Below are 25080 nucleotides of genomic sequence, written 5' to 3'. Positions count from 1 at the left end.
CGCCAAAACCCGTACATTCCGTCCATTCGATGTACAAAGTACTTCAGTACATAAACAATGGCATACCAGAATTAATCTCAATAAGATGTCGTAATGTACGACATTTGTGATCGTACAGTACATGTGGAATTGAGCGCCAAATTTCTGGCGCTTGTCAAGTCACATCATTCCCAATCTCACACCATCGCCACGATGGACGAAACGTGGGCCGACGCTGCATGGAAAGGCCTCGAGAGTCAAGGATGGGAAGAAATGAAGCTGAGTGCGACCAACTTCTTCTACATTAGCCCAGCAATCGACTCGGTTGATGCGTTCCAGAAGAACGCGACGGCGTTTGGCTCGAAAGGTGAAGCTGTCATCTTCGCGCTGCAAAACACGACAGCCTTTGAACACATTTTGCCACATCTGTGGGAGCACATGCGATGCACGTTGGGATGGCAACTCTTCGTTCGTCGAGGACAAGTACCATGGTACGTCATGCCGAACATCGACACATTCGAACTCTGCCCCAAGGTCAACCTCTTTGAGTCCATGATCGACGCTGTTGAAGCGTACTTGGCTCCCGTCACCACAAACATCAAGCGAAAGCAGGCTATGTCGCCTCCCCTTGAGAATTCATCCAAGCGTCATAAAACTAGCCCAAGCGACGCAACTGTAGTCTCCTCTCCAAGTGCAGCTTCTGGCATATTGCCAGTATACGGCCAGGCTCCGTCGTCTCCAAGTCGTGAAGCTAGTTCCTTGGAGGCGAAGACTAAGCTTGTGACAGAAGACGTCGCAACTCCCACATGCACATCCTCTCGGACTTCGCGATCGGAAACACCTGCTTCCACCCCTACCAAGCGCTTGTCTCCCCGAGCTAAGACTGCAAAAGAACCATCGCCCTCCGCTGCTGATGTCAAAAAGTCCCCGACTACCAAGGCTACTCCGAGAACGCCCAAATCTTCAACTGGGTCCACGCCCCCTGGTGCCACCACTTCCAGATCGTCGATGGCGTCCACAAAGAGTACCCTGATGGAGAAGTCTCCACAATCTTTGAAGGTGCCGAAGTCGACGAGGCCCAAGACCCCCATCAAAGCTAAATCTGCATCGAAGCCTTCCGAATTCAAGGAAGATTCCCCAGTCGACAGCGTCATCACTTCCACAAGTGCACTCTACTTAAAGAATTTGTCGACCAAGTTGGGGTCAGTGGTATCTCGAAAATACGCAGGACCTGATTCAGCCGCTGCTGTATCAACCAAGACCGTGAATGGTACCGCAACACCCAAAAAAACTGAAGGTGCTGAGGCGACCCCATCAAGACGGGGATTGAAGAATGTCTCTGTCTCGACGCCTTCTTCGCGTGCGATCATTGATTCATCACAAAAGACCCCACACACGCCAAGAAAGAGGAATTCCAAACTATCTCTCTTCCAAGATAACGCGCTCGTTGAGAGCTCCCCAGTTGTGTCAACTACCCCGCCACCTGTCCACGTTGTGGATGTGACTACGCCATCGCCAACGCAACCGACTTCTTCGTTCACTGTGGCCACCAATTCAAGCGACACGGAACCGCTGGGATCCGTTCAAGTGTCCAAGGCCGCTACCACAAAATCCTCACTGGTCCCTTCAAGCTCAAAACCTACGAAATCCCCCACTATTTCAGGCTCAGCACTACAGTCATCTCCGTCTGTGGCGATTCAACCACGCAGAACGCCACCCGTGGTTGCGACTACGGTGTGCTCGAATTTGACATTGTCGTCCACCCCAAAGACAAAGAATCAAACGCAATTGGACTCCATCAACGACAAGCTTGTCAACACGTCACCTATGACGACATCGTCGCTCTTCTCTGTGCTGGACCTCTTAGGAACACCACCACACACCATCCCAAGCCCTGCAGCCTCGTCCGCCATCTCATGTGAACGAAAGAAAGCAGCAGAAGTCACCGTTACGACGCCGAACTGGGCCCTGGAATCCCCTGGCAAGGCAAGCAAACGCCCGTGGAATGTCGTCGTGGGCACCAGCACGAATCCATCGTCTCCGAAGAAACGCCGCAACGCCGCGCTAATTTCGACCATTTTGTCGTGCGATCAGTCTCCGCTCGCAGGCAAATCGGACGAGTCCATGGCGTCGTTCCTTGAAGAAACGGTTTGTGATGAACCGTCGCCGGTCCAACCTGCGCCGTGCTCGAAGTCGATGCCATCGTCGCAAAACGTTTACACAGCTGTGGGGGTTGACGACATTTTGAACAAAGCCATGAGCCAACTCGACAGCAAGGGCACACAGCCCGTCCCTGAGCTTTCTACGTCATACGTTACACCCCACGTCGTCGACAAGACCCAGCCACGCATGCAGTCGCCCATCAAGGCTGGACGAGAAGTCAGCTTTCGAACCAAAGTGATTCAACAGTTCAGTCACGGCGGATGGCGGTCCGTGGCCCCCAAGCTGTCGGACAAAGGATCGTACACGTACACCCACGACAAATTGAACGACTCTGTGCGGTTCACCCGCGACGAGTTGTTATCGTATGCGAACGACCACGACATCTTTCGCAACCCAGCCCTCATGGACCCCCACATGGTCATGCGAGTCATCAAACATGGAGGTCAACACCAGCGAAAGGCACCCAAGTCCTTCAAGCACCGACCCTCGTCCGAGTGGAGCCCCATCATCGTATGATTCCATCAGCAGGTCTAAAAAGAAGTGTGACCAAGTAGTGGCAGCGCCTTGTTCATGTGTAAATTATCAAGTGGCCGACCTCGTTTCCTACTTCCACTCATCGTTGCTGCTGCCTTCGTCGCTGCTGCTGTCGTCGACATTCATCACAGCCGAGCGAGCCAAAACTGCTGCAATCGGCCCGGTAAACTAGGCCATCGCAAGCGTTAGCACGTGCGTCCAATTGGTCGATCACATGTCGAACCTGTGGGTCGAAATGACGCGCCCGCATGGACGACGGATGGTTCGAACTGTATGGCTTGCGCTGTTTTCGTCGCTCGGTGAGCTCACTTGCATGGACGACGCGGTCGAGATACCTGTTCGACGGTCCGTAGAAATTCGCGAGGGTCATGGGGCAGCTATGTACAAATGCAAGATCCGGTCAATTGGTCATGGCCTCGAGCCAGACCTTGTTGATTTGGTTGAACAAGTCTAGCCGAGATGGCACAGCGGCCTTGCTGTTCTTGCGGCGGAAGCGTTCACACTACAACAGCGTTGGCATCACGATGGTCATAGCAACGACGTACGACTGCCTTGACGCTGGCTGCGTTGTCGGCTGCGGTCGGTCGGTCAACGGTGGCCCCGCGGTGGTCGCCCATGTCAGGGTTGTTCAAAATAGGATTCTCAATCGTGATGGCGTCGGTGTATGGCACGCCTATGCGGAGTGGCGCGATCGACTTTTTGCGCAATGGCGCTTCGTCCTGTTCTTGGTTGTCGTGTAGTTCGTCAACATCCCATGTCGCAGCCTCGGTGGAGGCCGCGGCATGTTGCACATTGTTGTTGTCCAGGACCGTGGGGAGCCGGTTGAATCGTTCGACGAGACCCGACTCGGCAGTACTGTCCTCGGGCTTGGCTTTCTTCACCTCTCGGTGCTGCTGCTTTCGTTTCAGGTGCCTCTCTTCCGTGTTACGTCGTTGTTTGGCCCAGGCCTTCTTGACCCATCGCTTCAAGCTAAATTTTTTCCGGTGGTCGCTGGAACCACCCATGTCGGCGGCAGGCTCCATCGTCCCGAGCTCGGCAAGGCGCTTCCAAGACTTCCGTTTCACCGGTGAACTCAAGCCGCGCTATTCTAGGCAAGAATACCAACATCGTCGAGAACGTTTCGCGTGGCGAACGAAGGAAAGTCAGTCGCCCAAACACTGCACAACTACGTTACAATTACGACTTGACAACTTGACTCGGGTACACGGTGAGCTGCCCGCCGTGTTGGGTAAAGGCAACGCCTCGTCGGCGCAGCGCGACGGGGAAGGTCGTGTACATGCGGCCGCCTCGACCGTTCAAGTGGTTGCCGACGCCCGTGATGAGCACGAACTTGCGAATTTTGTTTTCACGGCAGAACGATACGCAATACTCGAGCGTTTGGTACGCCTCCTGCACGTAGAGTCCGTGCAAGTCGACAGCGTTGCCGTTGACCAAGTTGTATTGGTTTTCCACGAAAAACGCGTACGCGGCATGTTCTCGTGTGACTTGGAGTTTCGCCCGCAACGTGGCAAGGCTATCCACGACAGTGGCTCGGAATGGAATCGCGACGACGGACGGTATACGTACGTACCTGCGCGTGCGTTCGACGCCCAAATGGTGCTGGCCCTTGCTACCGAGTTTTCGCAGGGCCTCTGTGTGCAGCACTTGCATTTCTTCCTGCAATTCCATCGTCTTTTGCTGATAGTACGCAAATCCGCGCGTTTCCGACTTCCATGACGCTACTCATACAGCATCAGGTCCAAGCGAGACGACCTCGACGTTGCATGGATCATCGCACCCTCCACATTCTCCAGCAAGTGCGACTCTTCCTGTTCCGCGGCCTGTTGCACATTCCTTGACGATTTATTTGAAGCAAACTTTGGCAACGACTCACCGTGACGTCCTCATCAACCGCCTTGCACGCCGACGGGAAGGTCGATTCCAACATGGCTTCAGCAGCTACCACAGACGAGTTGCTCACAAGGAGCGCCTGTGACGGCTTTCAGTGAGTATACCGCCGTGAACTAGTGCACGAGCACTACCGTACAAACAATGTCCGTGTCGATGGTTGGGAACGACGACTGGAGGAGCTCGAGCTTCATACGAGTCGTGAGAGTGCCCCGACCACCTGTAGGTAGCCCATGCAAAGATTTGTGCCACACGCTCAACGCTTCCTTCGATTTCCCTGGAGAAAAAGTGACAATGTGCGTAAGAATTGGACGGAATGGGATGGAAAGTGTACCACGTTGCAACTTTGTCAGCGTGGGAAACTCGTACTTGCAATTAACTTCCGGTGGTGGCGGTGCGACAGGCTGAGCAGACGGCTTAGCGACGGCCGCGTAGCTGAAAGTTTCAAGTGTTCCAGATTCATTCAGAAGCGACTTGGTCTCGACGAGCGCCTTCATCGTCTCGTGCAGGTTGAAGTTGTTGCACTCGAACGATTCCTCGATGATGGAGAGAGGAATCATGGGGTATCGATTCTGTAATTCCTTTAGTGGATGCTCGTCCGCGACGTTCATGGAGTCGAGCAGCCTACGTCACCCGTCGTGAGCGTTTGAGACAACAAAGGCGTCGCACTCCAGCACAATCGCCAAGGACAACAATTTGCCTGCTCCGCGCCTTTCCTTGAGAACTTGGATGAGTTCCCTGCATGCCTGGTCATCGAGACCGTATGACTCGAGTTCCTTCGTGAAGAGATTCCACTGAAGCTGTCCGTCCAGTTCCGTGTTGTGCCGAGGCGACTCGTCCGCAACGTCCATTTTTTGAATCGCCTTGAGGTTGAGGAGCTCGTCCAGAGCTTTCATGATATCACCATCACATTCAGCCAGCACAATTTGAATGTCGTCTTCAGAGATGGAGTACGCCACCATGTCGGAGAGCTGGTCGATCATCGCGCGCTCGTCCATCGCCATGCGCACTTTGGTCATATGGCGCGCGGAAGAGAAGATGGTTCTGTTTTAACCAATCGCAGCCGTTCTACCTCGGATATTTTGAAGTAGCGGCGACAACTTTGAAAATTTCTTCAGCGAATTCATCATGGCAACACCGCGCTCGACACAACGATGAGCCTGCTCAAAGAGACCCAGACAACATGTGAATGCGGGTCTCGATGGTCGCCAGGCAAACGCATGCTGATCGCTGGCGCATGGACTTGACAATCAAAAGGAAGAAGGGGCAAGGAAATACACTGTGGCCACAGCTGCGTGACTAGTTTCGGGACGCTGCTTTTGTGAAAAACTACCATGTTGGCGCCAATCGAAACCTCGGAAGGCGTGTAGGCGGGCCTGTAGCTTTCCTTGACCAAGGCCGTGATGACCGGTCACAGGAATTGTTGCTTTCGATCTTGGCACACGACACATATGACGATTCTGTTCACCTTGGATACGCGGAAACAAGGACATTGCCCGACGTAGGGGGCATCCCATACTTTCGTCACGCTTACCGCGAAAGGCACAAACGCCTGGCTGTCGTCGTCCATTTCGTGTTGGCGAAAGGACCTCCCTCCCAATACCTCAAAGACATTGCCGTCCTCCGCCACGGGGTCATCTTGGCGGCAAGCCCATGACATTCTTCCACCACATAGAGACCGAATCCCGACATCATACGCTTGTGCACACAACAAGTACATTCGGCGAGAACGTTGATACCGCCAACGTCCCTCTGGATTCGCCACAGTCAAAACGGCGCGGCTCTGCGCGTGAATGCATTCTGCGCGAACATGTACAGGCATGTCCGCTTCGACCAGAGTACGTGACGCTTGAGACGTCCCAAGGAGGAATTGACGAGCACGAGCTCCTTGCACAGCTCTAAATTAACACCATCACGACCACACGGCGCGATCCGACTATCCGTCGTAGTCGGACCTCCACACACCACTATCGCGCATAGGTTTAAAGTGGAGTCCGTGCCAAGGTTTTGGTGTAGGTTGGTCGACGGCACATTGCGCCTCTAGTACAAGTTCAAGCGATCACACGGGGTGCACAGGGATGGGAGCAGTCGACATTTACAACCGAAGGCGTCCGTTTGTCAGGTTCACGGACCCATTGCAGCAAGCACGCACACGTTGGAGGTGATCTAGACCAAGTATTCGCCTCTGATGTCACTAGGAAGGAAAGCTGCAACGCGAGCGCACAGCAAACCTGCGGGATGTTGCTGTTCATGTCCGACGCATGCGTTCGGGGGCAGATGTCGTTGGCCATTTCGTTGGCACGGGCCCGATGGCGGCACAAGTGGGAACGGCGTCGAGTGCAATAGGTCGTGTCGAGCAGCAGCCTGTCACGCCGACGTATGGACCACATCCACGTGTGATCTTGCAAAGAGTCGCATTTGGTACGAAGGAGCACGCGGCATTCGTTTGCTTCAACTTGTAAAGGTTGTCTCAAAACAGCACATGCAGAAACCAGACGTAGTCTGAGCTCCGAGGAAGGATGAGCCGCAGTTGTCAAATTCTCCATGCTACGCCTACGGTCTTGTGTTTGGGCAGTCGTGGCTGCCGCGGCAGTCGACACGGACCCGCATGTTCCGGAGCACGCACAAACGTTGGCGCCGTTGGAAGGTGTTTCCAACTTGAAGGTGGTCGTGCTGCGGTGGCCAGCCTTGGACGACCTGGACAAGGCAGCCGCGATGAAGTTTAACCCGATGTTTGACGTGACAAAGTACATTGAAAACGACGCGTTCGGGATGCTCCGGGCCCGCCTCATCGACCATGCGGTGGTGTACTTGCAACAGCTCGTACACAAGGTGCGCAACTTCAATCTGGACAACGTGAACGCGTCCGCCTTGTTGCAAAAGGTCAAAGGCAGGGTGAACGCCACATACACGTTGAACAAGGACCGATATGCCGAAATGTTGCAGCTGTCCATGATGACGTTTGACCAAGTGCGCGACTATTTCAACATCACCGACGCCCCGACCGCCGCTCCGTCCGCCGTACCATGCCCCGTGCCGCGTCTGGTCTACCAGTTTCAAGGACCGCCGTATCTGTACGCGACCAGCAGCGTGGCGCGACTGTACCAGCCGTATGCTGGCTACACCATGCATTACTTTGGCTCGACAACGACGGTGCCGCTGATCCCGGCGGTAGGGTATCCGTGGCCGTGGAACTCGTCCATCACTGCGGTCAACGCCGTGCTCGAGGCACAACAGACGTCGACCAACAGCTCGGTGACCGTCGGAGTCATGCAGGGCATTGAGACCATCCATCGAGAGTTCCATATCCCAACAGGGCTGCCTCGATTTCCCTCAAACGAGGGCGAGGCCCCCATCCCCCCGTACTCCGTGCTGTCCCTGCCCCGATCCCTCCCGCTGCATGACGCTTTGCTCCAGTTCTATGGGTACCCCAAGACGTCCGGGTTCAAAGCGATCACAGCATTGACATGGTATCGATCAACGGTCACGGTCTTTACGCCCCATCTCGCTGGCGCAGTGTCTACGTTGGCTACGTGGCCGTCCGACCCAGCCCTCCGTACGTCGAACTTGAAGACGCTGTTCGACGACGCCATCGACGCCGACATCGCTGGCCTTATCTACGGCATCGAATCCCCATCGACAACATGGCTCTCGGCCTTGGATCGACATAGCGACGAGTTTGCCGACGCGTGTCTCGGGCAGCTCCTCCTCGCGTCGCGCACGCTCCCGACAGCTCAAGCTGCGTTCGACATGTTGACCCGACGCAATGAACAGAAGTCGTTGTCTGCGAGCTGCTTGTGGGACCCGTTATCGGCAATCTTCACAGCAAAGATGCGATCCACGCGGAAGCCGCCACCAACACTCGACGCGCACAACGTCGCAGCACAAGTGGCTCTTCACGTGGCAACTCGCGTGTTCGACTTGGCGCCTACCAAGGCGACGATGCGCAAGCAGCGGGCCGCCACCGTCGAGAATCTTCTCCGTAACGCTGTTGAGATGCCCGTGTCTGCCATGGGCAGCAACGGCGTCGTTCACCTGGGGCCACACACGGAGAAGCCGTGTGTCGTGTTGGAGGAGATCAAAGAACCCGAGCTCGTCCACGTCGTCCAGCGCGTCCTCATTCGCCTCGGAGAGAGCTCCCTCCTCGCGGCGTCTGAAATCGACACCTTGTTCGCGTGTGTGTGTCTCCGGGTGCTCGAAATCCACCGCACGACCGAAGTGGTCGAGTGTACTGTGCGCTGACGTAATGAAGTCCATGGCGTCGAGTTGAGACCATCCATTCCTCGGTGGCCCTCGTACAACCTATTGAATTCGAGTGGACGTTCAACCGTGCCTTGGTTGGTTGTCATGGAATAATTGGGTCGTGGGTAAAGCCAACACACATACCGACGGCCACACAGACACAGTGAACCACACTAGCATGGTAACGAAGGAGGGGGACGGCGCTGCATTCCGATAAACTACACGCGAGCTTGACCGGGGAGCGCCAAAGGCCCCGTCATCCCTCCGTTCAAATAGCAGGGCCGCCCTGACGCCGGGATATGCCAACGTCGGTGCTGCACTGGACGATGAAACTTGTTGTGAGCAGCGCTTTTAGACCTTTCCTTTCTTAGACGCGACGAGGCGGCCTGTTTTGTTGAGGGCCATGACGGCGTTGATTCCGCGCTTGAACTTTGCTCGAATCGCGCCTGGGTTTTGAAGGTTGGTCCCGACGTGGCGCAATTGCGGCATCGCGTCGAGTTCAGCTTGCGTTGGGTTGGCCGTCGCATCCACGAGCCACGGGTGCGCGAGGACGTCGTCGGCGCTCAGGCGGGACTCAACGTCCACGACGAGCATCTTGCGGATGAAGTCTTTGGCGAGGTCCGAAATGTCGTTGAAGTATGGCGACGGAAAGTCGTACTCGGCCCGTCGAATCTAACGTGGCCATCGTTCGAGAGTCGGTCAAGCGAGGGATTTTGATACCTTTTCCATCTCTTGGACGGAGCTCTCGTCATAAAACGGAGGGAACCCGCATAGCAAAATGTACGTGATCACGCCCAAGCTCCAAATGTCACACTTTTGCTCGTACTGGACAAAAGCGCGGGTGAGAGAACGGCTCGAACGAATCGCGGTCGGGACGTACGGGGCGGTGCGCAATGACCTCTGGCGCAAAGTACCCCGGGGTTCCACACATCGTTTGCATGACGACGCCTTCGGACGCAATGATGGCGAAACCAAAGTCGGCGATTTTGATGGCGGCGTCGGCGGCGGTCGTGGCGTACAAAAGGTTTTCGGGCTTGAGGTCGCGGTGGGCAATGCCTTGTGCGTGGCAGTACACGAGGACGTTGGCGACGGTGCGAACAACCACCTGCAGACACACCATGCCGTGAAAAAATCGACGACAAGAGGGATAGATGATGGCAATACTACCTTGGCCTCGTTTTCTGTGTAGTGGTCCTTTGCAATGATCCGATCAAAGAGTTCACCGCCTGTAACGAGCTCCATGACGAGGTAGCACATGTCTCCCGCCTCGTTGTCGAACACATCGACGAGCTTGACAATGTTCGGGTGCTCGAGCTTGAACAGAATGTCCATTTCGCGGTGGATGTTGGCCAAGTCCTTCTTCTTCAGCGACGCCTTCTTGATGCACTTGACGGCAAAGGTCTCGCCCGTCGCTTTCAGCGTGCATTCCTTCACGATCGAAAAGTTTCCTAGCCTCACAATCAAATGACGTCGATGGCCCGAAGGAGTGGACCTACCTTCGCCCAATTGCCGACCAAGTGTGTACAGCGATTCAAAGGTTTGGGTTGGACGGTGTCGTGGGGATGGCGGGGCCGCAGCCACCAACTTTGCAGGAGACTTGGCAGGTGACAATGGTGGTGTCGCAGGTGTCCACTGAGCCCCGTCCTTGATGGGGGATCCAGCTTTGCGAGCAGGCGAAGTCGGCGCAGGCGGCGGAGTCTTGTGGGACATGGTGTTGGGTCGGCTCCAAATGGCGTTGTGGAGTCGAACAACTTGATTCTATTCCACCAACTACACTTGATATTTGTATGGTTCAGGAATAAAATAGCGCAGTTTTGTTCCACCGTCACCGATCCTCGCGTCAACGTACAGTAGCGGCGGATTTCCTCGGAAGAATGTACACTTCCTGTACAGTGCCGTCGTCGCTGCTGGCTCCACGGCACTGACATCCCTACGAGCAGCAAGTCTCACGCGCCGACTCGTGTGTTGGCGGTCGCGCGGTGGCGTCCACTAGTTGGTTCAAGCTTCGGGGTAGGCGTTTCAGGTCCTGGCGTAACGAATCTGCGATGTCGAGCGATGTCCCATATGCGAGGGTGCGGGACACTCCATCACCTCTGCACATGGCGGTTCAAATCATGTGGCTATGCCTGTCATCGAGGGTGCTGTCGTTGGCTCGATCAGCCTGAACGAGTTCGCGACTCTCGCCCAGGCAACATACACCCCAAACGGCAAGTGTAGCCGTGATGTTTCCGCAGCATCGTGGCCTTGAACGGTTCTCCTTCTTGCGACTCAAGCCCCATGAAGTCCGCTTTCTATTAGCTCTGTTGATTGCGCCAGGATCAATGTTGCGTTGTCAAGACGCTGGCGAGTGAAAAAGACATTCGGTGATTGCAGTGATGGACTCCCTGTGCCTTCTTCGACCAAGCTCCTCCATTAACGAGGTGTGTGTCGCAGTCAGCCGCTGAACTCGCCGACCTAGCTGCTGTCACACAACTCGTGCACGCTCGCTAGGGGTTTGAAGCTTGGACCAGGTCAGCTTGGCTATGCCTTGCATGTACAGTTGAAAACAACGCAGGCGATAACCACGGTGTTTACTGCCAGAGCAGCCCGTCGCTGAGCCATGTGCAAGCTCAGGATGTTCGTCGTGACACTGATCAAGGTACACGTGCTCAAGTTGTGCTCCAATGCGTTCGCACTCCTCGGTGCAAAGCTGCCCCTGACGTCTGCCAGGTCCAAACACTCGACGATCGCGTCGTCCATTGCGCTCAGTAAAGTAGGAGTTCTAGCCACAGCCGCTCAGCGAGACGACCGTCGCGAACTCACTGCCCATGGATCCTTTTGTGTTGACGCAGTACTGCTGAGCGACTTGACCATGCTATGACGTGACCAAGATGCGAATGCATGGCGTCGTAAACGTGGTGGATCTTCTTTCGAACACATGCTTCGTTGGATGTGTGGGATATTTGATCATGGCAACCCTTGTCGGTCGGAGTGGAGGCAGCGTCGAACGAAGATCTCCCCGCAGGAACAGACTGGCACTGTCGACGTGCTGTGCGTCCCACGAAGGATTCCCGATGAACTTAACACTGTCCTGCCCACGAACATGAGGTGAGCGATGCACCTTGGCGTTGTCAGACCAGAGGAAATCGATGGAACTACGCTACAAGCAACCGACGGTAGAGCTATTACAGTTTTATTTCTTTTTGTGGAGGAACGATGCCATGCTCACTCAATGGACGGGGTGCACGAGTGACGTGGTTGCTGAACATAAACGTACTTTTAAAGCGAAACCCAGGCGGTGACCTGTGCAGCTCTGGGCTTCATTGCATGCGCTCACGATAGATGAGGTCATGGTGCTTCTGTCGGATGTTGGAACGGCGACATTGCGACGCGGAGCAGTCTCGTTCCATGCAAAGGCAAGCAAGCAGCGTCGCGGAACAAATGAAGTCCCGAGTATTTTTACACAACTCGATGTGATGGCAGTGCCTTCTTGGGTTGTCCGCCCATCTCGACGTAACCTTGGTCGGTGCTGTCCGATTTGTTCCAGCACGTGCGAATGTATCCTCGCGCTTGGAGAAAGGCGAGCGCGCCCAGAAGCAAGCATATCGAGACGAAGACGACTGTGACGTACGTGTGTACAACGGTCCATCCCCACGGGTTCGCCTGGAAAGTGGGGTCGGGCACGCGGGTGTTGAGGGCTGTCGCTTGCATGAGGATGAAGACCATTGTCGTGAGCATTCCACTGTGTCTGGGACACTGACGTAGCATCGTTGTATTGGGCGAGCGAACTTTTTTGAAGTGCTCGAAAGCGAAACTTCCACCTGGTGTTCCCATCGACTGCGATCGCGACGGTTGTAACGACTAGAGGTGCTGAGTGGTCTTTTTGATGTAACATTCGGATTTTGGATTGTTCAGCGCCAAGCCTGCGCTATCTACGGCCACCACCACTCTTGGACGACTTGTGGGCAAAGCGACATCGATCACCAAAACGACAGGTTCCTTTGTCGTCAAACTCGCGACAGGGTTGATCGCTCTTGGTGTTGTCGAAGCCATTTCGCGCGTCGTTGGTGAGCAACGGAGGACTGTCTAGCTCTTCGACGACGTCTTGCGCGAGGCCCCAGAGAATGATGGAGATTCTTCCTTTGCCGCAAAATTTGTCTTCGGGCAACGCATTTACCCCATGCTTCCAGTTGATGTTGACATCGCGCCCAAACGCAAACAACATGCCGTTCGTCTGGGGAAAGTAGACACGGGATCCGTTCTTCGCGTGCAAAAACGACAACTCGCGTTCCGACCCAAACGATACACCCACTGTGATATTCTGATTGCGGGCACGGTGGGGGTTGTACGCGGCACTGTCGTGATGGAATGGCTTCCAGTTGGAACTGTCGCGGTACCAGTTGAAACGCGTGCCTTGGGAGCCTTGCTTCATGTTGAAGTATTCGCCAGTCCGTTTGAGCACATCTTCGTAGGTTGGACATCCTGTGGGGTTTTGCGAAATCAAATGACAACCTTCAGCCCATGGAATCCATTCCGACTTGGACTGTCCTTTCGATTGAATTGACCGCATCTCTTCGATCAACTTGTAATAGATACTCCAGTCGTCCTCAGCACAGAAAAAGTCGGGCACAACTACAACGTCGTCGTGCTTGAGGACCTTGTCAAACACTCGTTTCTTCGGCCCAACGACAATTCGCATAGAGGGACGAACTAGCGTGGAAGCAGGATCAAAGGACTCCGTGTTGCGACCCGTGTTTCCTTTGAGAGCCTTCACGGTGCAAGGAAGGACGGTTCCTACTCGTGGGTCATCGTCCAATGGAGGCAAGTTAGGGTCAATTTTCCCATCGCCGCGATGGGGTTCAGCCCGTCGTGCATTGTTGCGTCCGTGAGGACGCCCACGAGAGTCGTCGCGGCGATTTGGCGTATAACAAGATTCATCTTGCGCGGGATTTTCTTCATTTCCCTCTCGATATTTGGAACGTTGTTCGGTGCGTCCTCGTCCATCGCGACGACCGTCGTCATCGAGTGCATTGCATTCACGACGTCGATCGTGCCTATTTCTGGAGCGGCTTCGAGATCGTTGTGATCCACGGATTCCACGGGCTGGACTTCTTGATCGATGGCGCTTGCATTCAAGCTCTCCATTCAGCAGCTCTTCCTTGGATCGATGTGGCGCCATTGTGGGAATTTGCCGACTGGAATGGCGCACTCTCCCTCCGGAAATTACGCATTTACTCCCACAGGGTTATCCGTACATATATCGTATTCAACGGGTTTTCTCACCGAGGAAAAGTAAAATCCAAGATTGGAGGGATGATCTGACGACGACAGTCATCACGCCGATCGCTGGCGGCGACAAGAAGGCGAATCTCGGACACAGGCGCTTCCTTTCTTGTGAAGCTGCTCCTTCCAACGGCCCTCTCAACATCATATCGTAGAACCATACCGGAGCAACTGCCCTAGCTCTCGGTCACAACACGCCAACGAATGCTTGTTGAATCACTCGCGCATCAGTTTATCAACTACCAAGAGTGCGTGAACCGATATCAACACTTCGAACAAGACGTATATCGTTCTCTTACGACTGGCTTGCACAGCACAGCACACATAGTCACGCCAACGACAAGAGTGGGGTCATGTCTGCAGGACCCCACTGCAACACGCAGGACTGGCCAGCCGGCATTTGGTTGACCATGCATGCCAAAACTGGCAGATCGTTGGGGTCTCACGTGTTCTTTGCCAGATCGAATGGGGTTCGCACGAGCCTCTGCCCTAGGGCTTGCATCATCGCAACAACGCTAGGCGTCGAGATGCATAATGCTACAGCGAAGGTTGGCTAGAGATTTATTGCAGGATATTGGCCAACTCGATCGCTCCAGACGAGTTAATCAAATACCTAGTCATGCGAATCTCCTCCTTCGGCGACAGCAGGAGCGCAGCGGCGGCGAGGGCAGAGAAACCAAGATCTCCGTTTTGAGTGACATTGATCGTAACGATCTTGTTGCGAGGCAGTTCATTCGCGAGCGCTTTGATACCGAGATGCTCCATTAGATTGCACGTCGAGTCCGCCACACCCGTATCATACAGTCATTGCCCCAGCGCCTTGATATCTGCAGGGCCGAGTTCGCACACATGCAACGTTAGACGTGATGTCCAGGATGACAACGTGATGGTATCCAAGTGTGGCAGCGCGACCGAGTGGAACTCAAGGGACCACAATGTTGACTTTGGCAAAAGCGCCGTATAAAACTGCTCCACGATCACGACAGGCACGCCCCACGCCGAAAAGGACTCCATATACACAACCTGTCCAACCTGAGATTGAAGGCAGCTCGGAAGACATTCAATGCCAGCGAGGGTCCATCACAAAGATGGTGGGATGGGTGTGGGTGGTTGTTCTAGCAGGCAGCACCTGTGTCTAGATGTTGAGGTCGGCAAGCTTGGATGCTGCACAAGCGACACTTTGGACTCTATGGACGTCGCAGAAGGCTGGCTCAGCTCGAGGTATTGCAGGGACACATAAACGATAGAGCGAATACGAGCGCAGTCACGTGGCGGAAACCGGATCGTTTCCATCGCAGCTCTAGGCTTTGCAGGCATAACATAAGATCGTACCATTTTCAACTGGTTCGCCGACGAGGCTAGCCGCTTCAGTGAAGTTGGCGGCTGAGAGATGTACAAGCGGGGAGACGCTTGGGTGGAGCAGTTCAAACTACTCGTAGAAATGGACGACGGAAAGTTATTGTCATGGCTAGAATCGAGGATGCATTTGCTTGCGCCAAACCGCGGACGTACATCTCTTGCCAGAGGTCTTTCAGGTCAAGATGCATACACTTGTATACCACAGGTAACACAGGTAACCCAGGAGCAAAGGCTTGTGATGGAAGGGCTCGAGAAAGCTCAAAAGCGTCGGTATACAGAGCGCGATACGTTGTGAATGAGCTCTGGAAGGAGCCGCGGTGTACCTGCTTCGTCGTGCATAGTACGAACTAGGCCGGAGTGAAAACGTCTCACGGCATCGTTTGTTGCCTCTTCAAGTGGACTTGCAATGTTGCAGCAACGGTTCATGAGTCCTCAAATCGCAACTAGATGTACAGGGAAGTGCCGTCAAGCATGCCATCTCTACAAGATGTACTCCACTCCATGGGAACGAAATTGTCCACAACCGGTGGGATGTCGCCAGCCTGTGGAAAACCATGACAGGATACGTTGCAACGCGTAGAAGAGATCGTGCCCGACTGATATGTGGTGTTTTGCATGATTGCCATCCACGTTTGACGGATCATGCATTCAGTATGTTTTCGTACATGGCAAATGTATGCTCGAGCATCTCGAACGACAAACAGCTTTTGGCAACGAGCTGAAGACGTCGAGGTCGTCGAGGTAGCAGCTCGATTCAAGCTTGAAGTCGTGACGAACACGTGCGCTTCTTTGCCGTTCCAATGTGCCAGCATGGCGTCCCTCAAGACTTTCCATGTCAAACATCGACCCGAGAGTCACTTGTATTTGGAGGCTCGCGACGAGGATGTTGGCTAGTCAATGACGCAGTGCACCTTGGCCTGGCTGCCTCATTCCTGAGGCTTCATTCGGCAGCGCTGGGCAGCAGTGACACCGCGCGTACCGAAGGATTTTAGCCACTCTCGTAGGAATATGGATGGGGCGAGACGAAGCTTCTTACTCGAATGTTTGGTAACTCGGTTCCGGGGTGCTGATATGGCGGCTGTTGGGGCTGCTTGCACTGAGCCCACGTCATGGAGACATGCACGCAATAATTACAGGAACGCTCGTGTCGACAAATCGCACGTGCACAAGCAAACGCGTCGTCGTTTACGAATCGTGTGCTTCGTTGTCACCAGCATGCACGATTCAGTGCCATCGTGGCAAGCGATGGCTACGTCTCGGCAGCTTTCAAACACAATTTCTAGCGTGTTCGTCAGTTCAAGTGTTATTTCTACCACACAGACTGGTGTGGTCCTTCAAAGTCAGAGACGCATGAAAAAATAGCGTCGTGAGGTAATTGCTTGGACGCCATCACGTCGAGCGAGTTTTGGTCGACGTCGTCGATCGGGTTGCCGTCCAAGTCGATTACAAGGGGCGACGCGGATGTGACCGTCCGAGATGAGAGCGACTGCAGGAGGCCCATCGCTCCGGAAATCGAAATCGCGTTGTGTTGCATGGACAGCGACCGCAGCGACGGTGACATTCGCATCACGTAGCCGAGAAACAGCGCACCGCCATCGCCAATGCCGTTGGAATCCACACACAGTTCCGTGACTCGTGTGTCCCCCAGGACGTGCGCCAAGTGGCTGCATCCAAGTGACCCCATAGTTACGTGGTTCAAACAGAGCATGGTCACTGCAGACGTGCGTAGGGCAGTCGTTGCCAGCGCACGGACGCCACTGCTTCCAATGCGAGGATTGTCGGACAAGTTCAGCCAAGTGACAGTCGATTCGGCGAGCCCGCGTGCGAGATGGCTCACGTCTTCGCTTGTTAAGTCGCATTGCGTAAGGCTGAGTTGATGCAGAGCGAATGGGACGGAAAAGTCGAAGGAACTGAGGCTGGGGAAGGGCTCTTTGTGAGCGAAAAATGCCCACAGTGATGGGCACGTCCACAGTGCGTGGTAGAATTGTGAAAGAACTTTCGGGGTGGTCGGCATCGTCCAATTTCCTAGACTAAATCTTGTCACTGGTTGCGTTGCAAGCCAGTGGGTGATGGAGTTGACACTCTGTCGAGAGAGCGAGCCTGGTACGGGTTCAGAGGTTGCAGGATCCACCGTTGTGACGTCCTGAAGGCACAGCTGGGTCAGTTTGGAGTCGCGAATGTAAGCAAAAAGATCGTCCAGCGACGATACGCAGGAGTGGCTGAGGTCGAGCGATGTGAGATGGACCATTGAAGGCAGGACTTTCAAGAGCGGATTCATGGACTGGGGCCGACCAATCAGTTGTCCTTGCAGCCACGTGATGTGGTCAATTGGCAGCGCTGCTAGTTGGCGATACCATGCATGCAATGGCACGTCGATTTCGTTGGCTAAAGGGCAGGTGTATAGCGAAATCACTCTCGTCAAGGCCGTGCAGTTGCGCAGGACGTCCAAGTCAAAGACCGCGTGGACGTGTATTCGTTCAAAATACGATCGATCCGGCTCAAGACTCGCTACCTTCGGCGCGCTCACGTGGTCGAGATGCAATTCCGGCCACAGCATGTGGAATCGTGCGTAAAAGGAAGCAGTCCACAGTTGTTGCAGGTGTCCAAGCGAAGTCGACGTGCCCTGGAAAGCGTCCATGTAGTTGAAGAAGTCCAACGCGTCTGGGATGAAGAGGGCAATACGCTGAACAGCATCCGGTGGCAGCAGGGCGTGGGATGCGCTGGTACGTCCTGTCGTCACGCGCTGCTTCTTCATTGTCGCGATTCTTGCAGTGAGTTGTCGACGCTGGTTGACTACATTACACTATTTAAGAACTTGTCTGATGTGTTACGTTAAATAGAGTTAATCCAAGATCAGGAGAGTGTCGGGGCATGTTGAATTCCCAAGCGTCAAGCGTCAACACTATTGCGTCGAAATGGCGACGGCCTTGCTCACTACAAACTGCCACCATACAAGCTCCAGCGCATTGCCATGTACTTACCACACTGTCGAGACTTCTTCACCTACTTGATGTCATTCGCGGGCACGTCTCATCTCGTCAATCTCGACCGACTCGGACAGTTGTAGACACGAGCCTTCTTCAGCGAATTTATGGCTTCAACTGCAAGACGTAGGCAGCTTTGAAGGCGTGTACATGTACTACGACGTCATGCATCTGCACAATATCTACATCATGGGCCGGCTGAGGCTATGTTGTCTGCATGCAACCACCATTCACGAATGCCCCCAAGATGACAACGCCGTCCCGTACAAGTCGTCGCGCAATGGTATGATCAACTCGTCGAGAATAGAGGCATATATGCCGCATGTGAAACAGTGCACTTAACGCAAGCAATCGGCTCGATGCGCCGATGAGCGTATATGCAGCGCGTTCTACTTTGCTGGAGGCATCACATGAGAAATGCGGATTTATCGCGATTTTTCACATGTGTGAAATGTCCTTCCCCGGATATCAGTATCCGTATGCTTCGCATCATCTTGGGAAATCGACGATACAATGTGGCGGCGGCTGTGTCCTCGAGCAGGTTGCGATGAATTGAGCAACAAGTGCATGGACTTATGACGAAGTCCACGTGCCGTCACTTAGAGCTATCCTTTGAAGTCACGTTGAGCTGTGGCCAGAGTTTTGCGTGGAAGATCATGCCTGACAAGCAATGGATCGGTGTGATCGGGCGCAACGTGGTTGCGCTACGGGATTGCGACGCGACAGACTCTGTGTTGTACAAGCTTGTGCACCCGAAAGAAGTGACCGACTTGATTGATGCCCGTGTGCGAGACTACTTTCGGACGGAGGTACACAACAGTGTCACACACCACCATCATGTGAGCTCACCAGTATGCCAGAACAACCTCGCACAGCTCTATGGTACATCCACCCTTCGAATCCGTGGCCAACACCTCGATGGCTACATACACGATAGACGCATGGAAGAAGCCAAACGACAAGCACACCGCGGCGTTCGTTGCCCTTCCTGGCCTCCGCACTCTGCGGTAATCAGTGGAAGCCGCGACATTGCGCAAATCTCTAGTTTTTCTAGCCAGGACCCCGTGGAGTGTCTCTTTTCGTTCATTTGTTCGTCCAACAACAACATTGCGCGGATCCAACAGCTCGTGGACAAGCTGCGTGTGAATTATGGCGATAAACTAGCCGCCATCGACGACATGACCTGGTTCGCATTTCCGACTGTGGACCAACTCGCCTCGATTGACGAAAGCCAACTGCGGGAGCTCGGATTTGGATATCGCGCCCAGTATATTGTCAAATCCGCTGCGATTTTATCTGTACGCATCGGCCCGCCCTCGACGACTCACGAGGGCTGATGTAGGACCTGGGTGGTGAAGAGTACCTGTTGTCACTGCGGGCAAATCCTGATGCTGCACATGTGCAAACTGCACTAACACAGTTCAGTGGGGTGGGCCGAAAGGTGGCCGACTGCGTTGCGTTGTTTTCGCTCGACAAGCTGGAGGCCATCCCAGTGGACACCCATGTGTGGCAGATCTCATGTCGTGATTTTCAGTTCAAGAAGGTGCGTGGATGTTGCCATCTCTTCCTCGTGTCTGCGAGCGCTCGAGACTTTGTTTTGGGCTGCTCCAGGCCGCCACCAAGAGCTTAACGCCGACCATCTATGCAGAAGTCGGCAAATTGTACCAGAATCGATTCCAGCCCTACGCGGGGTGGGCCCACAGGTGCGTCACCGTTGCTGGTCTTGAGAACTTTGTCATTCGATCGTACGCCGCATTAGCATTCTGTTCGCTGCCGATTTGACCAAATTCAAAGCGATCCTGAGCCCAAGTCCTGGAAAGAAGAAACGCAAGACGATGACGCGTACCCTGCCACCTATCCCAGTCGAATCACCGGCAGCGACGGAGCAAGTGCACCACGCGAACGGTCGCAAGATGCGATCGTCCAAGAAATGACTGGAGATGGAGTAGACTTCACGACGCATTACTCGCTCTATGCGTTCGGTTCCCCAAACGAGCATGCCTGCTAACGCGTGTCAAGTACAAATTTAGCCATCCTTCTGAGCAGTGTGCGTTCTGTGCTTCAGGTCTTGGCCCCTTGCTTGTGTTAACAGGAAATGCGCGCACTCTCTTCGGCCAGCGTCGAGGGCAAGATCCCGCGCTGTTTTGCCATCCTGCGTCGGAGCCGTGAAATCGTTGTAATTCAAGGGCAGTGGGCCTTACATTGTTGACCAGAGCCACGTTTGCGTGGTGGCACAGAAGTTTCACAATTTCCAAATGTCCATGCCAGGCCGCAATCATCAGCGCCGTGTTGCCATTCTACATGGGCTTGATCGCGTTCATTGCTCGGTCGGTGACAAAACGTACCAATTTGTCGGCTAGGTCGACTTGGGCTTCGTGCGCAAGCAGCAACTTGACTACAGCCGTGTGACCGCCGCTCGTGGCTCGCATGAGAGGCGTCTCACCCGCCTGTGAGCAATGTTAACGCGGTGCGTGAACACCAAACATCACCTTGTCGGCGTGATCAACTTCTGCGTGGTTGTCGAGAAGGAGTTTTGCAATCGTAGCATCCCCGAGCTCCGCGGCAGCAGTCAGAGCGGTGTATCCGCTCTACACGATATGCAAGCTTAGTACGATGATGGGTGGATGCGAGGTACCTTGGTTGCAATATTCGGGTTGGCGTGTTGCTCGAGCAGTAGTTCGACCACTTTTACATCGCCATTGATGGAGGCCCAGTACACTGCTGTCAGTGGCTACACACGGACAGTGGTGAGCCTCGTGGCGAGCAGCCCCAAGCATATGAATCGTCGTACGTCGCCCATGATTTCACTCATCGTCCAGTCCACGTTGGCGCCTTGGGCCAAAAGCGATCGGACAGTGTCGAGTTGACCATTGCTGGCCGCGTCCACCATCTTGTACTCCTTCGAGAAGAAGAGCGGGATCTTGGCCTGCACAACGGGCATGCGCTGTCATGTGCCATCGCAGCACGGTGTACATACCAGTGTCGGATACGCAAAGTACAGCATGGCAAGCACAATCGCAGTGTACAAGTACCACACGACCTCCCACCCCATGTCGTCCCATGATCCAGTTGTCCAGCTGAAGTGCTTTGTCATGTCGGGCAAATTTGAAATGCGGTCGATACACACTGAAAAAACATGGTACAATTGAACATGTTTATGCCACAGAACCAATCGGATGGCCGAAGGAACATGCCGACGGCGGATGATCTTTGCGTTGGCCGGACGCAGCAAGTGTGGGTGCAGCTCACAGCCACACTCTCGTCGCGGCAAGTCTATTCAACACGTTGAGGTATCGAACCGATGAACGGCGACGTGTGTTCCCGGCGTGTGCAAATCAACATGGGCCACGACTTACAGCTCACGAACCTGCATGGCATCCTGAGGTCCCAAACATGCAGAGATGACCAAACTTCTTGCGGTACTCGGGCTTTCGTATTTCTCGTTATTTTCGCTGCGGTCGCGCCGCCGTTGACTGGTTCCACCACAAAAGTGGCAGTCCTCCAGCCGACCAGACAACATTCCGCGATCGTTTGGAGACATGGCACAATCGGAGCTTGAGTGTCCATCGGTTGAGTCACAGCACCCGATGCCGCCCCCCGTGGTTTGCCAGCACTAGCGCCACGGACCATCCCACCGACAACGAGACATACAACGTGCCTGAATCGGTGGCGTCCATCTCGCTCCGATCGATGGGAGATTCGACCATCGCATTACAGAACAGCAACAAGGACAAAACGGACGGTGTGATGAGAGCAAGGTACCTGATGAAGCAAGGCCGCGTCCTGTAAAGCTGGAAGACGCGGTTTGATGTGCTGTGCAAGATCTGGTGCTTGCGCAACTATGCAGACAGGAGCTGGTCTTCGCCTGGGCGAAGATCACAACGCGAAAGCCGACGATTGGGACGGTGAGCTCAACGGGTTTATCATTTACATGACCACGTGCTTTATGTACCAGAGCTCTAGCAACGACTTGGAAGTTGCGAGTGGCGACGCAGGTAGATTTCATCGTCGACCACTTGTTCGAGGCTGATTTCCAAGGTAGCGTGCGGAATCGCCAACAAAACACCGCACAATTTTCACTTGACATTGGTGGCTAGGCCGTTGGTCAAGCGAAGCAAGGTCGTGTCGGTCCACCGCCAACGCTACTTCGTCCTGTCGGACTCGATGATGCTTTGGCTCATCAGTGCGACTACACATCGACAACTCGACCCCACGTGGGCAAATACGAATCAAGCGCGTGGACAGGGATGCACAGATCCTTATCTCGTACACAAGCGAAGGACAAAGTGTACCCCTTCGGCAACATTTACTTTTTATTGGTGGTCGAGATGAACCTGCAAGGTTTTCAAGTGCCAAAGAGCAGCTTCCGCAGACTTGTTCCTTTCCATACGAACTAGACATGAACCTGTAAAGTCCATCAACGGCGTTGCCGGGAGCTGTACTTTGGACGACTGGTTTGAATTTGCCCATGCTCGTGGAGGACGGCCTCCGCCTCGTTATGACCGCCAACGGCAGCAATCGGATGGGCTGTCGTCGGGTTGGGTATGTGTCAGCATCTCAGAGACAATTGAATCGTCGCGTCTGTGAATTCAAGTCAGATCGACACCTCCGACGATTTCGTGGTGCTGGCAAAAAGCACTCGCCCGCCTTGGATACGTTGAATTGCACTCATCGCGTTCGCCTGAAACAGACGCAACCTGCAACTAGGCCGCAAGCGCAGCCTTTCATGAACGGCGATGGACACCATGTCGAGCATGGCCACTACGACGTCAATGGAGATCGTATCGTGCAGATCCGAGATAGGTGGGATTCTAGAATCTCAATTCTACTCGGTGAGTTGTCGGGTTGTAATGTGTGCGTCCCAAACCGAGCACGCTGACAAGACTGGGAGCGTTTGTGGCCTTGGAGGGATTTCGCCCACGTGACATGGAGGGGTGCATACGAGCAATATAAACAACGCGAGCGCAATGCCGTCCAATTCAGGCGTTGGGCAATGCAACTCAATTGTGTGAACATGCAGGTCGACTTTAGCCAGGAGGACTGCGACCGGCACGCCCTCTTCTCGCCGCTCTCCATCGCAGTCGTAGACAAGTGCATGGGTTTGGAACACAGGAGTGATTAACACTCTAAATCACACACACTTTCGTCACCTACGCTTGCATCGACACGCGCATGACATCGTTCGCAGTCACCGAGCACCGCTTGACGCTTGGCATTTTATCTAGCATCGACTTGAGCAAAGAGACTTCGTCACTGGTAACGGCAAGTCCTTCTAACTTGAGCTCGTCCAAGTTTTGGCGTCGGCGGCCGATGCACAGAACGAGTGCAACCGCTCCTGCAAACTGAATGGGGTTTCCAATCACATGAACAACTCGCACGCAAGCCGCCAGGACAAGCGCGTTGGCGATCAGGACGACATCGGCATCTCTCATGCAGGTATCGAGAAGGTAGAGCTCCTGTACGTTCTTGGACCGGGACAAGGCCTTCGCCACGGCATCCCACCCTTCCAGGTCCATCAGCGTGCCTTCAATCGTGAGGGTACGCAGCGACTTCCCGATTCGAATCAACTCCCCCAAAGCAAACATGCCGCGGCATGTCAATCGCATGTCGTCCAAGTGGAGATTCGTCGTGCTGCCTCTGGCCAGCCCTGCGAAAAGCAGCTCCGCCTGATGATCCGTAAGCTCCGAGCTCTCGAGTTTTACACGGTTCGCCAGTATAGGACATTCACCCAAGCCGGTCAAAATGGCACCAAAGGCAATGTTGGACAAGGTGAGGGACTTGAGGGAGCTCCTCGCCAACGCGACAACAAACCGATGCATCGTCGCGACGTGGTTGTCCAATTCAAAGGAGCAGTAACTCAACGTGACGGACTCGACGCGTTTGCGCTTAAGCCAGACCGTCAATAGAAGTGCTCGCTCGACCGTGATCGCTACAGGATTCTACGACAACAAATCAGATTGTTATAACGTTGTTGTACCACGTATTGACGTACCGAGAACGTGCCCATGGCTAAGCTGGTCAGCTTTGAGTTGCATACAAACTCTAGCGCATCGTCCAAGAACTCGTCATTCAATTCTTCGAGATTCAAATCACGTAGCCACGGAAGCTTCGGCAAAAGCGCCACCAGGTTGTCGCCGCCACCTCCGCCAGACAGATCACGCTCAGTAAACGACAGTTGCAGTACTCTCCAGCGCTTGGCCAGTCGATCACCCCATTCGTGGATCGGGATGGTCACTTGATCGTCGCACGGCCAGGACTGCAACGCGACTGCTTTGCCCGCTGGAACGACTCGCCACAGCCAATCCAAGTCGTACACATTATCATGGATGTGTACCATCGACACGAACTGGGCCATTCGGTACAACTTATTCGCATTTGCAGCGTCGACAGAGCGCAAGTGAAGCTCAGGCCACACGTCGTTGGCGGTGACATGGTGCGTGTTGACCAAAGACCAGAAGTGCCGAAGGTCGCCCAGAGAATGCGTCGATTGAAACGCACGCAGGTAAACGAAGAACGAATCCACAGGAAGAAATGTTGCGATGAGCTGGATCAGCGGTGGCGGCAGGTTGCGCGGGTGCCCGCTCGCTGTGACTCCTCGACGCGGTGCTTTCCCAAGCGGGCGAACCATGACTTCAAAGTGGAAGACAGGCAAGGATTTGCAATGCTATGA

The 25080-nt window shown here is 54.4% G+C and overlaps 13 protein-coding genes across 14 annotated transcripts; 3 read left to right on the top strand and 10 right to left on the bottom strand.

Moving 5' to 3' along the window:
• Nucleotides 1-177: 177 nt before the first annotated feature.
• On the bottom strand, nucleotides 178-3758 carry H310_05991. 2 transcript variants are annotated; one of them, XM_008870874.1, is made up of 6 exons: nucleotides 3222-3758; nucleotides 3104-3178; nucleotides 3012-3053; nucleotides 2900-2959; nucleotides 2738-2844; nucleotides 178-2672 (listed from the first exon to the last, which is right to left on the bottom strand). In XM_008870874.1, exons 1-5 carry the CDS (start codon nucleotides 3696-3698, stop codon nucleotides 2746-2748), a joined length of 753 nt encoding a protein of 250 aa, XP_008869096.1. In that variant the 5' UTR covers nucleotides 3699-3758; the 3' UTR covers nucleotides 178-2672; nucleotides 2738-2745. The 2 variants fall into 2 exon arrangements, with proteins under 2 accessions (XP_008869096.1, XP_008869095.1); XM_008870873.1 differs by having other exon boundaries at nucleotides 178-2844.
• On the top strand, nucleotides 179-2754 carry H310_05992 (hypothetical protein). Its single transcript, XM_008870875.1, has one exon. The coding sequence runs from the start codon at nucleotides 193-195 to the stop codon at nucleotides 2656-2658; it is 2466 nt and encodes an 821-aa protein (XP_008869097.1). The 5' UTR covers nucleotides 179-192; the 3' UTR covers nucleotides 2659-2754.
• A 94-nt stretch (nucleotides 3759-3852) lies between the features above and the next one.
• Nucleotides 3853-4344, bottom strand: H310_05990 (hypothetical protein; the record flags this gene model as incomplete). The annotated part of the gene is made up of 1 exon (XM_008870872.1): nucleotides 3853-4344. One exon carries the CDS (start codon nucleotides 4342-4344, stop codon nucleotides 3853-3855), a length of 492 nt encoding a protein of 163 aa, XP_008869094.1.
• Nucleotides 4345-4679: 335 nt separating this feature from the next.
• Nucleotides 4680-5582, bottom strand: H310_05989 (hypothetical protein; the record flags this gene model as incomplete). Its single annotated transcript, XM_008870871.1, has 3 exons — nucleotides 4680-4840; nucleotides 4898-5187; nucleotides 5233-5582. 3 exons carry the CDS (start codon nucleotides 5580-5582, stop codon nucleotides 4680-4682), a joined length of 801 nt encoding a protein of 266 aa, XP_008869093.1.
• A 1525-nt stretch (nucleotides 5583-7107) lies between these two features.
• On the top strand, nucleotides 7108-8805 carry H310_05988 (hypothetical protein; the record flags this gene model as incomplete). Its single annotated transcript, XM_008870870.1, has 1 exon — nucleotides 7108-8805. One exon carries the CDS (start codon nucleotides 7108-7110, stop codon nucleotides 8803-8805), a length of 1698 nt encoding a protein of 565 aa, XP_008869092.1.
• Nucleotides 8806-8950: 145 nt separating this feature from the next.
• H310_05987 (CAMK/CAMK1 protein kinase) lies at nucleotides 8951-10612 on the bottom strand. Its single transcript, XM_008870869.1, has 5 exons — nucleotides 10302-10612; nucleotides 9973-10253; nucleotides 9686-9910; nucleotides 9526-9630; nucleotides 8951-9477 (listed from the first exon to the last, which is right to left on the bottom strand). Exons 1-5 carry the CDS (start codon nucleotides 10513-10515, stop codon nucleotides 9157-9159), a joined length of 1146 nt encoding a protein of 381 aa, XP_008869091.1. The 5' UTR covers nucleotides 10516-10612; the 3' UTR covers nucleotides 8951-9156.
• A 1631-nt stretch (nucleotides 10613-12243) lies between these two features.
• On the bottom strand, nucleotides 12244-12552 carry H310_05986 (hypothetical protein; the record flags this gene model as incomplete). Its single annotated transcript, XM_008870868.1, has 1 exon — nucleotides 12244-12552. One exon carries the CDS (start codon nucleotides 12550-12552, stop codon nucleotides 12244-12246), a length of 309 nt encoding a protein of 102 aa, XP_008869090.1.
• A 160-nt stretch (nucleotides 12553-12712) lies between these two features.
• On the bottom strand, nucleotides 12713-13483 carry H310_05985 (hypothetical protein; the record flags this gene model as incomplete). The annotated part of the gene is made up of 1 exon (XM_008870867.1): nucleotides 12713-13483. The coding sequence occupies one exon, from the start codon at nucleotides 13481-13483 to the stop codon at nucleotides 12713-12715; it is 771 nt and encodes a 256-aa protein (XP_008869089.1).
• Nucleotides 13484-13578: 95 nt separating this feature from the next.
• Nucleotides 13579-13929, bottom strand: H310_05984 (hypothetical protein; the record flags this gene model as incomplete). Its single annotated transcript, XM_008870866.1, has 1 exon — nucleotides 13579-13929. The coding sequence occupies one exon, from the start codon at nucleotides 13927-13929 to the stop codon at nucleotides 13579-13581; it is 351 nt and encodes a 116-aa protein (XP_008869088.1).
• A 2776-nt stretch (nucleotides 13930-16705) lies between these two features.
• H310_05983 (hypothetical protein) lies at nucleotides 16706-18213 on the bottom strand. Its single transcript, XM_008870865.1, has one exon. The coding sequence runs from the start codon at nucleotides 18179-18181 to the stop codon at nucleotides 16736-16738; it is 1446 nt and encodes a 481-aa protein (XP_008869087.1). The 5' UTR covers nucleotides 18182-18213; the 3' UTR covers nucleotides 16706-16735.
• Nucleotides 18214-18913: 700 nt separating this feature from the next.
• Nucleotides 18914-20344, top strand: H310_05982 (hypothetical protein; the record flags this gene model as incomplete). Its single annotated transcript, XM_008870864.1, has 7 exons — nucleotides 18914-18951; nucleotides 19014-19292; nucleotides 19348-19417; nucleotides 19465-19708; nucleotides 19753-19953; nucleotides 20022-20113; nucleotides 20170-20344. The coding sequence occupies exons 1-7, from the start codon at nucleotides 18924-18926 to the stop codon at nucleotides 20342-20344; spliced, it is 1089 nt and encodes a 362-aa protein (XP_008869086.1). The 5' UTR covers nucleotides 18914-18923.
• On the bottom strand, nucleotides 20342-21508 carry H310_05981 (hypothetical protein). Its single transcript, XM_008870863.1, has 7 exons — nucleotides 21388-21508; nucleotides 21202-21336; nucleotides 21046-21141; nucleotides 20900-20998; nucleotides 20756-20857; nucleotides 20612-20707; nucleotides 20342-20562 (listed from the first exon to the last, which is right to left on the bottom strand). Exons 1-7 carry the CDS (start codon nucleotides 21502-21504, stop codon nucleotides 20437-20439), a joined length of 771 nt encoding a protein of 256 aa, XP_008869085.1. The 5' UTR covers nucleotides 21505-21508; the 3' UTR covers nucleotides 20342-20436.
• Nucleotides 21509-23506: 1998 nt separating this feature from the next.
• H310_05980 (hypothetical protein) lies at nucleotides 23507-25059 on the bottom strand. Its single transcript, XM_008870862.1, has 2 exons — nucleotides 24403-25059; nucleotides 23507-24349 (listed from the first exon to the last, which is right to left on the bottom strand). The coding sequence occupies exons 1-2, from the start codon at nucleotides 25036-25038 to the stop codon at nucleotides 23561-23563; spliced, it is 1425 nt and encodes a 474-aa protein (XP_008869084.1). The 5' UTR covers nucleotides 25039-25059; the 3' UTR covers nucleotides 23507-23560.
• Between the last annotated feature and the right edge of the window lie 21 nt (nucleotides 25060-25080).

Source organism: Aphanomyces invadans, assembly GCF_000520115.1.
Source record: "Aphanomyces invadans strain NJM9701 unplaced genomic scaffold supercont1.10, whole genome shotgun sequence".
Lineage (NCBI taxonomy): Eukaryota > Oomycota > Saprolegniomycetes > Saprolegniales > Verrucalvaceae > Aphanomyces > Aphanomyces invadans.
This window is presented reverse-complemented; position numbering and strand designations above follow the sequence as displayed.